Here is an 11520-nt window from a genome sequence, read left to right as displayed (position 1 = left end):
AAAGATTAATTAAGCCACTGAAGTATGCATGGCTGGAACAGAGGGGGCGTTTGGAAAACTTCCACTTGATGTCCTATATAGGGCATATGTAGTGTGAGGGCTTCTTGGAGCCAGTAACTGGAGAGACCTGAATCTCCCAGACAGGGAAGGTTAAGCACATAGAGTATGGGGCGGCTTCCTGGTCTAGGCCCCGCCCACCAGCAGCCCGGAGAGCCGGAAGTAGGAGAGCCGAGTTTACAGTGGTGGACGCTAGGACCGGGGAGTGCGGGTCACCGAGGGGTGGGGACGCTCACGTGAGGACGCCGCCTTGGGGTGAGTGTGCGGGGTGCGCGAGGGGTGGGCTGCGAGCGCAGGACCCGGAGGAGGCCGCGACCCTGCCTCCCATCGGTTGGAGGCGAGTGAGGGCTCCCGGGCGGGACGGACCCGTACGGACCGGGAAGGCGATGTAGGGATCCGGCTTGCCGCTCCTCCCACACCCTGCAGCTCCGGCTGCAGGGAAGAGGCCCCGTGGCCTCCTGAAGATTGGGGGAGCAGGGCGTGGGAGGAAACTTGCACGGTGCGGGTGGATTGTGCTGAGCACTTTCGAAATTACGAATTACACTGGTGACACGCACGTATAAGGTGGTGGTGGGGGTGGGGTTGGTGATCTGGGTTAAGCGCCGATCACTTAGAAACATTTTCACTTATGCTAAAAAACAAGCACGGTCTCTGTCAACCTAGATACTTGACAGGTGTGTGTGTGTGTGTGTGTAAGAATGTATACTAGAGGAATTGCTTATGTATTCATGGCATGCATGACAAGTGAGAAATAAGCAGAAACGATTGGAGGCCAAGATAGAACTGTAGTCATTTGCTGGAGGGAGGAATTATTTTGTCTCAGAACAAAACTCACGACATACGGTAAATTACTTTTATTTCTGAGCTATTTATTATTTCCCTCCACAAGTAGAGTGGCCTTCAATCCATTTTAGATCGTTTGGAAAATTCCCCTTGTGGGCAGGACCGAAAACAGGCATCTACCCACTCCTTACAGGGCCCCAAATGACAGCCCAAAGTACAAGTCCATCGAAGGGGTTCCTTGGGGAACCCCTGAGTTTACTGGGTTTACTTGCAGAATGCGGGGGTCCCAGAGCAGCAGAATCACCAGAAAGTCACCCTGCATAGATGATGAGTCCCCCTTACTAGTATGGACACTGAGGCTACTAGGTGATGTGCACTTAGGGCAGAAGGTGCAGAGGGGAGGGGCAGAACATGCCCCACGCCATGAAAGGATGTCAGTAGTCCACAGGCCTATCTTGAACTTCACTTTGGAAGTGAAGTTGTCCCAGTGGAGAAGGTTAGTGCTCAGAGTGTCCTGCACGGTGACACTCCAGACTTTTCCAGTGAGAGCCATCAACGTCTTTGCAATAGCGATGCCTAGTTCCAGAGTTTATCGTGAACATGAGCAACGATGCTGTATGAAGCTGGGGCTCAGGGCAGAATCTCTTGTCTTTTTCTCTTCACATCAGGACCCGCTGAGTCAACACAGGGCAGGGTATCAAGCAAGATGTCTGTCAGTTAGGACACACACACACACACACATACACAGAGAGAGAGAGAGAGAGAGAGAGATCTTAAAATGGTTTGCATTTTTGTGTATGAAAATGACCGAACATACTGATTGATAACAATTTTGAATTCGATAATTGATTCACAGCCAGTATGATGCACAAGGTAAGTATTTTACTGTTGAAAATGTTTGGCCAAATTTCCTGAATTAAAATTGGGGGCACTGATAAATTCACAGACACCGAGAGAAGGAAGGTGGTAGTTGAAATGAGGTGGACTGACAGACTTGCTCTGTAGGTATGTAGCTGTTATTAGCTAGCGAAAAGAATAGTTAGTTACAAATAGTAATTAGTGTTAGCAGTGGCGATATAGCATATTTTACACTGGAAAATAAGTTGAATAAAGATAGCTACATGGTAGAACGGATGATAAAACAATGTCACCATTAATTTTGATTCTTTTTTTTTTCCAAAAGATTTATTTATTTTATTTATATGAGTACACTGTAGCTGCCTTCAGACACACCAGAAGAGGGTATCAGATCCCATGATAGATGGCTGTGAGCCACCATGTCGTGGCTAGGAATTGAACTCAGGACCTCTGGAAGAGCAGTCAGTGCTCTTAACTGATGAGCCATCTCTCCAGTCCCCTAATTTTGATTCTTACGCCAGAGCTCATTCTAGAATATGTCTTGCCTAAAAAGAGTAATGGAGACTTTTCTACAAAAATTTTTATTTAATTATCGTGTGTGTGTGTGTTTGTGTGTACAACATGTATATGTTGTGCAGATACATGTGTGTCTTGTCAACTATATGAGGGTCAGAGGACAGCTTTTTGAAGTGGGTTCTCTCCACCTATCACGTCGGTAGTGTCTCATCTAGCGAGGGCTGGTCTTGAACTGTCTGTATCAGAAGATGGCTTTGAACAACAAGCTTGCTTCTGTCTCTTCAAGTGCTAGGATCATAGGCGTGTGACCCGGCTGAGTATGGCTGATAGGCAGAGGGGTGAGTGTGGGGCTGTGTTCTTGATGTCTTGGTTCCTTCTCACAGGCATCATGACACCAGTGAAGACCCAGTGCTCCTTGGCGGGCCAGCTTTATGCGGTGCCCCTCATCCAGCCCGACCTGCGACGAGAGGAGGCAATCCAGCAAGTGGCAGATGCCCTGCAGTACTTACAGAACATCTCTGGAGACATCTTCAGCAGGTGGGACCTGCTACGAAGCTGACCTGAGAGAGGGCCACCCCTTTTCTAAGTGGGATTCTCTGCAGCCCTGTGTACCTTCTGCAAATGACTTCTTTAATGACCCAACTAATTCCCAGTGTGGGAAGGGTATAAGGGAAAAGACCAGCTTGGAAGCATGCCTGAGAGTTCACCACCTCCTCACTGTGAAATGGAGCCCCTTAGGATTCCCGTGGGCCTGTGGGTGGCAGTGGCATTTCCAGACTCTTTCCCACCAGATCTCGTCCTTCACCGACTCAGTGCTAGGTGCACGGGGCTCTGTGCTTAGGTCTAGCTGTAGATCTGAGAGTGGTGGTGTTGCTCTTCAGCTAGAGCATAACTCTGACTGGGCCGAGAGGCCTAAGAACTGTTGTGCCTTCCTTAACTCCAGCTGTGTGCTGTGGAGTGAATCACTAGATGGCTTTGTCCCTGTGGGGAAAAGATAGCGTGCTCCACAGATGCAGATGGTCTGGTCCTCCACGGCAGGTGTCTTCTGATGTTCCCAAGACACACACAGTGAAAGTGAGATGGATGGAACTTCTATAGAAGCAGACTTCTATAAAGCAGGGGGAATATGCTGTAAGATAATGGTAGCCGTTACACTCCAGTAAAGACAAGCCAGAAAATCTCATTTGTTATCACTACTAAGTGTGTCGTGCACAATTGTATGTGCTGTGCTTTATGATACTGGCCAAACAGGGGGAGGGGGTTGTGGGGGGGCGGGGGGAGGGGGACGACTTTTCCCTTTGCCCTTTCTCCATGCAGGGAACCCATGCCCTCAGATACCTGCAGAAGAATGTGACCTGTCCCCCAGAGCTGTGGAGTCGGAATTGACATGGGGAGTTAGGCAGGGTCCGTGACTATGTGGATATTCTGACCAGCACAGCCCTGGCCGGTTCCTCCTCCTGCTCTCTTCCACCCTTCTTCCTGCCTCTTCCTTCCTTTTCTCTTGCTTCGTTCCCTCTCTCTTGGTTACTTCCTTACCCTCTCCCTTGTCTCTACTTCCTCCCTGCTTCTCCTTCTCCCTGAGTGGTACCTGGCGAAGACAGGGTTCCAAGAGGACTCAGCCTTAATAAGTCTTTTTTTTTTTCTTTGGTTTTTTGAGACAGTGTTTCTCTGTGTAGCCCTGGCTGTCCTGGAATTCACTTTGTAGACCAGGCTGGCCTCGAACTCAGAAATCCGCCTGCCTCTGCCTCCCGAGTGCTGGGATTAAAGGCGTGTGCCACCACGCCTGGCCAGCCTTAATAAGTCTTGTCTGAGTTAATAGCAGGTTACAGAACTGTCAGAGAGTGAAGGACATTCATTAGCATCAGCACGCTCTAGGGGGTTGCTATAGTGCAGGGAGGCACCAGTTATCTCCGTGGGGGGAGCTGAGAACAAATGGGCTGAAGGTTGACGGGGAAGTGGTCCATCTGTCTCATGGTAGATGCCTGGTCAGTGAAGCCCTGCAGAGGTTGGGTCTACCTGGCTTCATGGGGAATGTGGGTCCTGTTCAGAGATGCAGTACAGGGGACCTAGAAACTCTCCTGGCCATCTCTTTATTCCCCTGAAGAGCCTTGGTAGAAATGTCATACTCAGAGGACCTCTGACCTCTTGTCCTTCATGGTGCCTACTTTTCCCATTGCTATGATAAAATAACCTGTCAGAAGTGGGCAGACAGAGGTCACGTGAACAACAGCATTAAGACCAGCCAGATAGGCAGTCTATATTGCATTGAGCACTTGCGGCAGGGCTTGGCAAAGCTCAGGCGTGATGTTGGCACAGGTGCACAGGGGCCACAGGACCTGAAGCCAACCTCAATCTCTACATTTCTCCTTTGGTAGGATCTCCCAACGAGTAGAGCTGAGTCGGCGCCAGCTGCAGGCCATTAGGGAGAGGGTCTCCTTGGCCCAGGCTAAGATAGAGAAGATCAAGGGCAGTAAGAAGGCCATCAAGGTAGGCCATGACTTCTGTGCTCTGTGGCTGGTGCATTGATCTTCCTATACTCCTGCAGTTCAGCCACACCTCGCTTTCCTCCCGTTCACGGCCACCCCATTTTTAGTGCCCGTCTATATGATCTCTAAGGTGTCTTGAATATTTTGGGCCCCAGAGTTCCTGTACCCACAGGTCTTTTCTAGTGCCAAGTACCCAGCACCAGAGCACCTGCAGGAATATGGCTCCATCTTTACTGGCGCCTTGGACCCTGGTCTGCAGAGAAGACCCCGTTACAGGATCCAGAGCAAGCACCGCCCACTGGATGAGCGGGCTCTGCAGGTCTGAAAGCTACCAGCATGTTCCTCTGGATGCCATGGGTGCTGGGAGGCAGGGAATGAAGGCTGACCGCAGATTTCGTTCTCTATAAGGATTATGGTCAGGATGGTGCTGGGTCAGTAAACATAGTAATGACACTCAGCCACTCTGATCCTGCCCCAGGAGAAGCTGAAATACTTTCCCGTGTGTGTGAACACCAAGTCAGAGCCTGAGGATGAAGCTGAGGAGGGACTTGGGGGTCTTCCCAGCAACATCAGCTCCATCAGCTCCCTGCTGCTCTTCAACACCACAGAGAATCTGTACGGCCAGGAGATAGCTAGCGGGAAGAGGGGAGGGACGGAGGGAGGAAGGGGAACCCTGCTAAGGTAGCTTTGGGGACCTGAGCCTGGCGCAGTCCTCAGGACTTGCTTGGGCTTCTGTGAGTGGATATCCAAAGGATGAAATGTTTCCCCAGCGCAGCAGGAGGGGTGGTCAGGAGCCTCCCAGGCCCCGGGACAGGGGATGGCCTCCCGACCCTAGCCCACTCCACAGGTATAAGAAGTATGTTTTCCTGGACCCTCTGGCGGGCGCAGTGACAAAAACGCACACGATGCTGGGCACAGAGGAGGAGAAGTTGTTCGATGCCCCCCTGTCTATCAGCAAGAGAGAACAGCTGGAGCGGCAGGTGGGTGGGGGGGTGCCTGGGGCGGGCAGGCTGGTGGTCCTGTTCCACGGAGGGCTCCGCTAAGCTTCTGTCTCCCCAGCTTTGTGGGTCCATGTGTGCTGCCTGCCCCCACGGTCTCAGTGTGGGCCCCGTGCTCCAGCAGAGCCATCCCATTTCCTGTCCCACCTGTCCCTGCAGGCTCCAGAAAACTATTTCTACGTGCCAGACCTGGGCCAGGTTCCCGAGATCGACGTGCCGTCCTACCTACCTGATTTACCCGGCGTGGCAGACGACCTGATGTACAGTGCGGATTTGGGCCCTGGCATTGCCCCGTCTGCTCCTGGTGCTATTCCAGAGTTGCCTGCCTTCCACACAGAGGTGGCAGAGCCTCTCCAGCCAGGTAAGCCGGGTTCCAGAGGATGGAACTGGGCCAGGCAGCCCCTGCTGAGCTCTTCCTCAACCCACCCTGCATTCTCATTTTCCTCATAGAGCTAGAGGATGAAGTGCTGTTGGCAGCGCCGCCCCCGCCTCCTCCCCCACCGCCGCCACCTCCCCCAGCTCCCACAGCATTGGTCAGCACCCCACAGCCACCGATGTTCCCTGACATGGCAACTGCGGCTGGCCAGGTTGCCAGGGAAGAGGACTCTAGCAGCAGCGTGGCCCACACAGGTAGGCAGTGCAGATGGGGTGCCCATGACTGGCTCTCATTAGAACCCCCAGCTTTCTCTTGCCGTGGCCTCCCAAGAGTTCTCTGTAGGTCTCATGTTCCTGGGTCTGGGATCGACAGAGTTCTCAGTCTGGGTGTCTTATGGGGTTGATACAGTGGTTTGTATGCTGAACAGAGTTGCGGGCGTCTGACTTTCAGAAAGCTTTGGAAAGGCCTTGTGCCCTGTTTTTAGTTAAGCCAGTGGGAAAGGGGTCTATAACAAACCAAATTTCAACTTTCACATCGTATCTCTCAGCCTGTCTCCAGCCACTTAAAGGAGTAGAAAATCCTTGTTGGCTTGTGGTACCGAGTCAGAACACTCAGAATATCAGACTCACAGGGTCTGTCACTGCAGGGTGACATCACAACAGGGCTGGAGAGGGGGGAGAGATACCTGGGCAAAGACCCCTTAGCTCATTGTCTGCAGAATCCAAGACCATTTTGAGTAGTCCTTGGGGCTGCAGCTACAGCAGCCGGGCTTCCCCTCTGTTTGCCAGGGTCCCGAGATAACCTCCAGCCTGAGGCTGGGCAGCCTTTCCCAATCCTACGATGCTGAGCATCCCTTCACCTTTCTCCTTACAGCCTCTGTTCAGGGAGCCCCTAAGGAGGTGGTTGACCCCTCCAGTGGCCGGGCCACTCTGCTCGAGTCCATCCGCCAAGCTGGGGGCATTGGCAAGGCCAAGCTGCGCAGCGTGAAGGAGCGCAAGCTGGAGAAGAAGAAACAGAAGGAGCAGGAGCAAGGTGAGGGGGGACCGAGGATGTTGCAGTAGCCAGGCTCCTTGTCAACCCACCAAAAGTCCCTGTGGCTACCCTGATAGCTATCCTTGCCCCTCTGGGTGGTGCTATGGGTCCCCAGGGAAGCTTTCCTGTCTTGAGTTCTCCCAGGTAAAACCATGAGAAAGTAGAACCTTTGACAAGTATTGTCCAGAGAAGTGTGCAAGAACTTGAGGTCCTCTGCGACAAGACCTGGAGGCTGTCCCCGGCCTGAGGACAAGGCTTTATGTCTGCCAATAATCCTTGCAGGCATCCTGGTTAATCTGTGTGTAAAGTCGTAGTACCCCAGCACTCACAGGTCCTGGGTTTACATCCTGGGTCTTCTTCTAACTTGCTTTGTGACCAAATACCAACAGCCTGGCCTCTCTGAGCTTGTGTCCTCCTCTGTACAGTGAGGCTGAGAACTGGGCCCACCAGCATAGCAAAGCTCTAAGAGCTTATGACCAGCACATGGCTGGAGAGCAGGTGTGGGTGTGCTGCCGGGGGTGAGTGAGCCCGTAGTATATGACAATCCCTGATCTCATACTCCCCTCACCTGCCACTTTCCAACTTCAGTGAGAGCCACGAGCCAAGGTGGGGACTTGATGTCAGATCTCTTCAACAAGCTAGTCATGAGGCGCAAAGGTAGGCACCTGACCCATTATCTATCTTCAGGGGCTGGTGAAGTAGTGCCTCACTGTCTGTCTGTCTGTCTGCCTGCCTGCCTGCCTGTCTGCCTGTCTGTCTGTCTCATTGCCTATCCCTCCCAGGTATCTCTGGAAAGGGACCTAGCACTGGAACCAGTGAGGGGCCTGGCGGAGCCTTCTCTCGAATGTCAGACTCCATCCCACCGCTGCCACCCCCACAGCAGCCGGCAGGAGACGAGGATGAGGAGGACTGGGAGTCCTAAGAGTGTTTTGGCCATTCTCCCACACGGCAGGAGCAGCTGGCAGGGGCTCCTCGGCCAGTTGGGGCCTTTCAGGGCCTGTTGCCCAAGGAGGTGCAGGGGGCTGGGCAGGTGTCCCAGGCCTGTGCCTAATTCCTCTTCATGGAGTCGGGACTGTATGAGCCATCTGCTGGCTTTGCTGAAGAGCTTCTTCCTTCAAAGGATCCTGAGAGAAAACAGCAACACGGTGGAATAAAGAAAGTAACTGTAGACCTGAACCCAAGCCAACAGTGGCCTTTAATAAATGAAGAGTAGCCATGCGGGCTGCGGCTTCTGAGAGTGGGAGCTGTCCTTTTTCCCAGGTGTGCTGAGGCATGGTGCAGGATGACTGGGGGAACGAACATCTTTCTCTGGCATCAAGGCAAATGGGGATGAGGTCAGCAGGGGACAGAGGGAGGGATAGCTTTCCACTGGAAAAATGCCTTGCTATTTGCTGAGGTGGCTGAGGACAGGAGGGACTGCAAGCCACAGGGAGGGCTTGGAGGCAAACCGGGGAGGGGGACCTGTGAAGGACTCAGGAGGGACAGAACTGCAGCTAGGAACTGCAACTGGTGTGAGGTCCCTGTGAACACAGCCCTGAAAATGTGGGTTTCTGTGGTTTAGATGAGAGACTAAAGTTCAAGGACAACGCCTGTCACTCAGAAAGGGCGAAGGCAAGGTAGGCTTGCCTCCAGAAGGCAGAGACTCCTGACTCCGCAGATGCCTCCTGTGATGCTCCAGGCTCTGTCCTCAGCCAAGCCTGGTCTCCAGCCTGAAGTCCAGCAGGACATCGATCCAGGCCTTGTTGAGCCGGGCAGGCAGATCTCAGGCTGACCTGTCCAGGGTAGTTGCTGTTTCTTCAAGATAATCGAGATTTGCTCCTGGTGTCTCTTTGGTATATGGGCCACTTGGGGACCACTCGGGGGTGCCACAGGGTGTCAGAAGACCTTCTCTCTGGGTGAAACTGCACATTCAGGAGCGTTTACCAAGGCTTTGTTGGGAGGAAAAGGCAGACTGAACCTTGTACACTCAGAGAAGGCAAGACCAAGGATGCTCTCCCTCCACTGGGTGTGGAGACCAGAATGGCAGGGGAACTGGCTGATTTTGTGTGTCTACTTGACACGGCTGGGGTTATCCCAGAGAAACGAGCTTCAGTTGGGGAAGTGTCTCTGTGAGATCCAGCTGTAAGGCATTTTCTCAATTAGTGATCAAGGGGGAGGGCCCCTTGTGGGTGGTGCCATCTCTGGGCTGGTGGTCCTGGGTTCTATAAAAAAGCAAGCTGAGCAAGCCAGAGAAAGCAAGCCAGTAAGTAACATTCCTCCATGGCCTCTGCATCAGCTCCTGTTTCCTGACCTGCTTGAGTTCCAGTCCTGCATCCTTTGGTGATCAACAGCAATGTGGAAAGTGTAAGCTGAATAAACCCTTTCCTCCCCAACTGCTTCTTGGTCATGATGTTTGTGCAGGAATAGAAACCCTGACTAAGACGACAGGTATGCCAGGGCAGGAGGGTAGACACATGCCAGCAGCAGCCTCTCTGGTATCTGATAGCCCTACCAGGGTCATGACTCAGGGTGAGGCTCTGAGTTACATGTACCTTGTACATGTAACTGTACATGCACAGTCGGTAACCACCAGGTAACTCCCCTTCCTCTGCCCTCACATGGGAAATATGGCAGGTAACATCCCTATTCCTTGAGCGGGTTATCAGCTCCCAGCAGCAGGCTTACCTCTGGCTGACAACCTTGATACTCAGCTTCTTCACCTGGGCCAGGGCTGGGGGCTGGGGGGAGGGCAACCTGGAGTTCACAGGAGATAGCTGGTGTCTCTGCTTTGCAACAAGGCCAGGTTACATGGGCCTGGGCCAGCAATGAAGTCATAGAGAAGATCAAGTAGATGGAGATACTGCCCAAATTCTCTTGTGAGGCTGGGGACAGTGTACAGTCAGTGCAGGGCCTTGCCATCCCAGCCTAGAGGGTGACACAGCTTGTTACCACAATGGTTAACAGGCTGGGCTCAGCCCTGAACAGGTCACTTAAACCGTAGGGAAAAGTATAAAAGCGAGATGTATCCAACGTGACTCCACTGGGAAGAGACCAGGGAGACCCAGTCATACCCTCCACAGCTGCCAAGTCTGTCTCTGGAGTCCTAAGATGAGGTTCAGGTTTAAGTAAACGGTACGAGGTCAAAATGTGGCCCTGTGCATCACAGCAAGTCAGAGCTGTATGGAGACAGACTCCCCTCTGCCTAGCATGGGAGCCTCCATCTTCCTCCTAGTATGAGATCCCAAGGGAAAGTAAAGTCCCTGAAGCGGGACAGCCTGATAGTCAAAGGGAAGGTACAAGTGTCACTCGACTCCCATTCTTCTAAGTTTGGCTTTCCTCCTCAGCCCTCCCCTGTTCTCTGAAACGCTAGAGGTGTTTGAAAGGGTGTGATGTAGTAAATTATCTTTCTCTTGAGTCCAGTGTCACCACATACTTGTGGGACACAGGATCCAATGGTATAAGGTGGTCAGGCCTTCACGGTGCCATCAGCTGTTGCCTACCACTCTTACAGCCCCTCTGGCTTCTTCCCTGCCCTTCCTGCACCTGCCACCAGAAAAGGGGGTCTTTCAGCTGAGACCCAGTCCAGGCCGAAGAACCGAATCCTGAGCATGTCTTGGCTGCCCACTTCTCTGTTCCATGGGGGCCTCAGCCCCAGCAGGGAAGAGAGCACTGTCTACCAGGCCGAGTCATCAGTAGTTAATCCCTCTGGTGATCCTTCTGCAGAACATAGAGAAGAGCAGGGCCCCTTCAGATGGCTTCTAGCCATGCTTCAGCACTGGAGGGGAACTGCTAATCCAAACTGGGCAAGCCAGGCCTTCTCGGGTCATCAGCACCTGACCCACCTGGTTTGTTTTCTGATACTACTGAAGTCCAGAGAGATGGCAAGATTGAGAAATGGGGAAGAAAACACAAAGAGGAAGGAAGAGGAGGCTTCCAGAGTGGACTAAAAACATGGCTGCATCATGAAAGCCACCTAACCTACTCATTAGACCACCAGGGAGGGGTTGGTTTTTATTTTTTTGTTTTTGTTTTTCTGTTTTTTGTTCTTAAAGAATTATTTATGTCTGTGAACACAAGGTTGCTGTCAGAAGAGGGCATCAGATCCCATTATAGATGGTTGTGAGCCACCATGTGGTTGCTGGGAAATGAACTCAGGACCTCTGGAAGAACAGTCAGTGCTCATAACTGCTGAGCTGTCTCTCTAGTCCTGTTTTTGGTTTTTAGAATATCTACAGGGACAAGACAATGCTTTCCAAAAAGAGGCCCTAAGAACATTGAGTCTTAGGACTGCTTATGATCCTGGGTTTTCACCAGGCGTCGCAGGCCTTTAATCCCAGCACTCAGGAGGCAGAGGCAGGTGGATCTCTGCATTTGGGGCCAGCCTGGTCTACTGAGGGAGTTCCAGGACAGCCAGGGCTACACAGAGAAACCCTGT

General features: G+C 52.5%; 1 protein-coding gene across 3 annotated transcripts; it reads left to right on the top strand.

Annotated features, from left to right (window-relative positions):
• Positions 1-223: 223 nt before the first annotated feature.
• Washc1 (WASH complex subunit 1) lies at positions 224-8341 on the top strand. Of its 3 annotated transcripts, none has more exons than XM_021185706.2 (11): positions 224-312; positions 2598-2751; positions 4590-4701; positions 4873-5019; positions 5179-5315; positions 5548-5680; positions 5858-6059; positions 6149-6328; positions 6948-7106; positions 7695-7763; positions 7889-8341. In XM_021185706.2, exons 2-11 carry the CDS (start codon positions 2603-2605, stop codon positions 8026-8028), a joined length of 1428 nt encoding a protein of 475 aa, XP_021041365.1. In that variant the 5' UTR covers positions 224-312; positions 2598-2602; the 3' UTR covers positions 8029-8341. The 3 variants fall into 3 exon arrangements, with proteins under 3 accessions (XP_021041365.1, XP_021041366.1, XP_029327169.1); XM_021185707.2 differs by lacking the exon at positions 224-312 and adding an exon at positions 321-394; XM_029471309.2 differs by lacking the exon at positions 224-312 and adding an exon at positions 471-621.
• The last annotated feature ends 3179 nt before the right edge of the window (positions 8342-11520 follow it).

The sequence above is a fragment of the Mus caroli genome, unplaced genomic scaffold (assembly GCF_978045245.1).
Source record: "Mus caroli unplaced genomic scaffold, Mus_caroli_1 scaffold_18, whole genome shotgun sequence".
Taxonomy (NCBI): Eukaryota; Metazoa; Chordata; class Mammalia; order Rodentia; family Muridae; genus Mus; species Mus caroli.
The sequence above is the reverse complement of the archived record's forward strand: the minus strand, read 5'-3'. Positions and strand labels throughout refer to the sequence as shown.

Coding starts and splice junctions, on each gene's coding strand:
- Washc1 (XM_021185706.2), top strand. CDS start 2,603: ATGACACCAGTGAAGACCCAGTGCTCCTTGGCGGGCCAGCTTTATGCG. Junction 6,329..6,947: donor CAGCAGCGTGGCCCACACAG/GTAGGCAGTGCA, acceptor TTCTCCTTACAG/CCTCTGTTCAGGGAGCCCCT. Junction 7,107..7,694: donor ACAGAAGGAGCAGGAGCAAG/GTGAGGGGGGAC, acceptor TTCCAACTTCAG/TGAGAGCCACGAGCCAAGGT.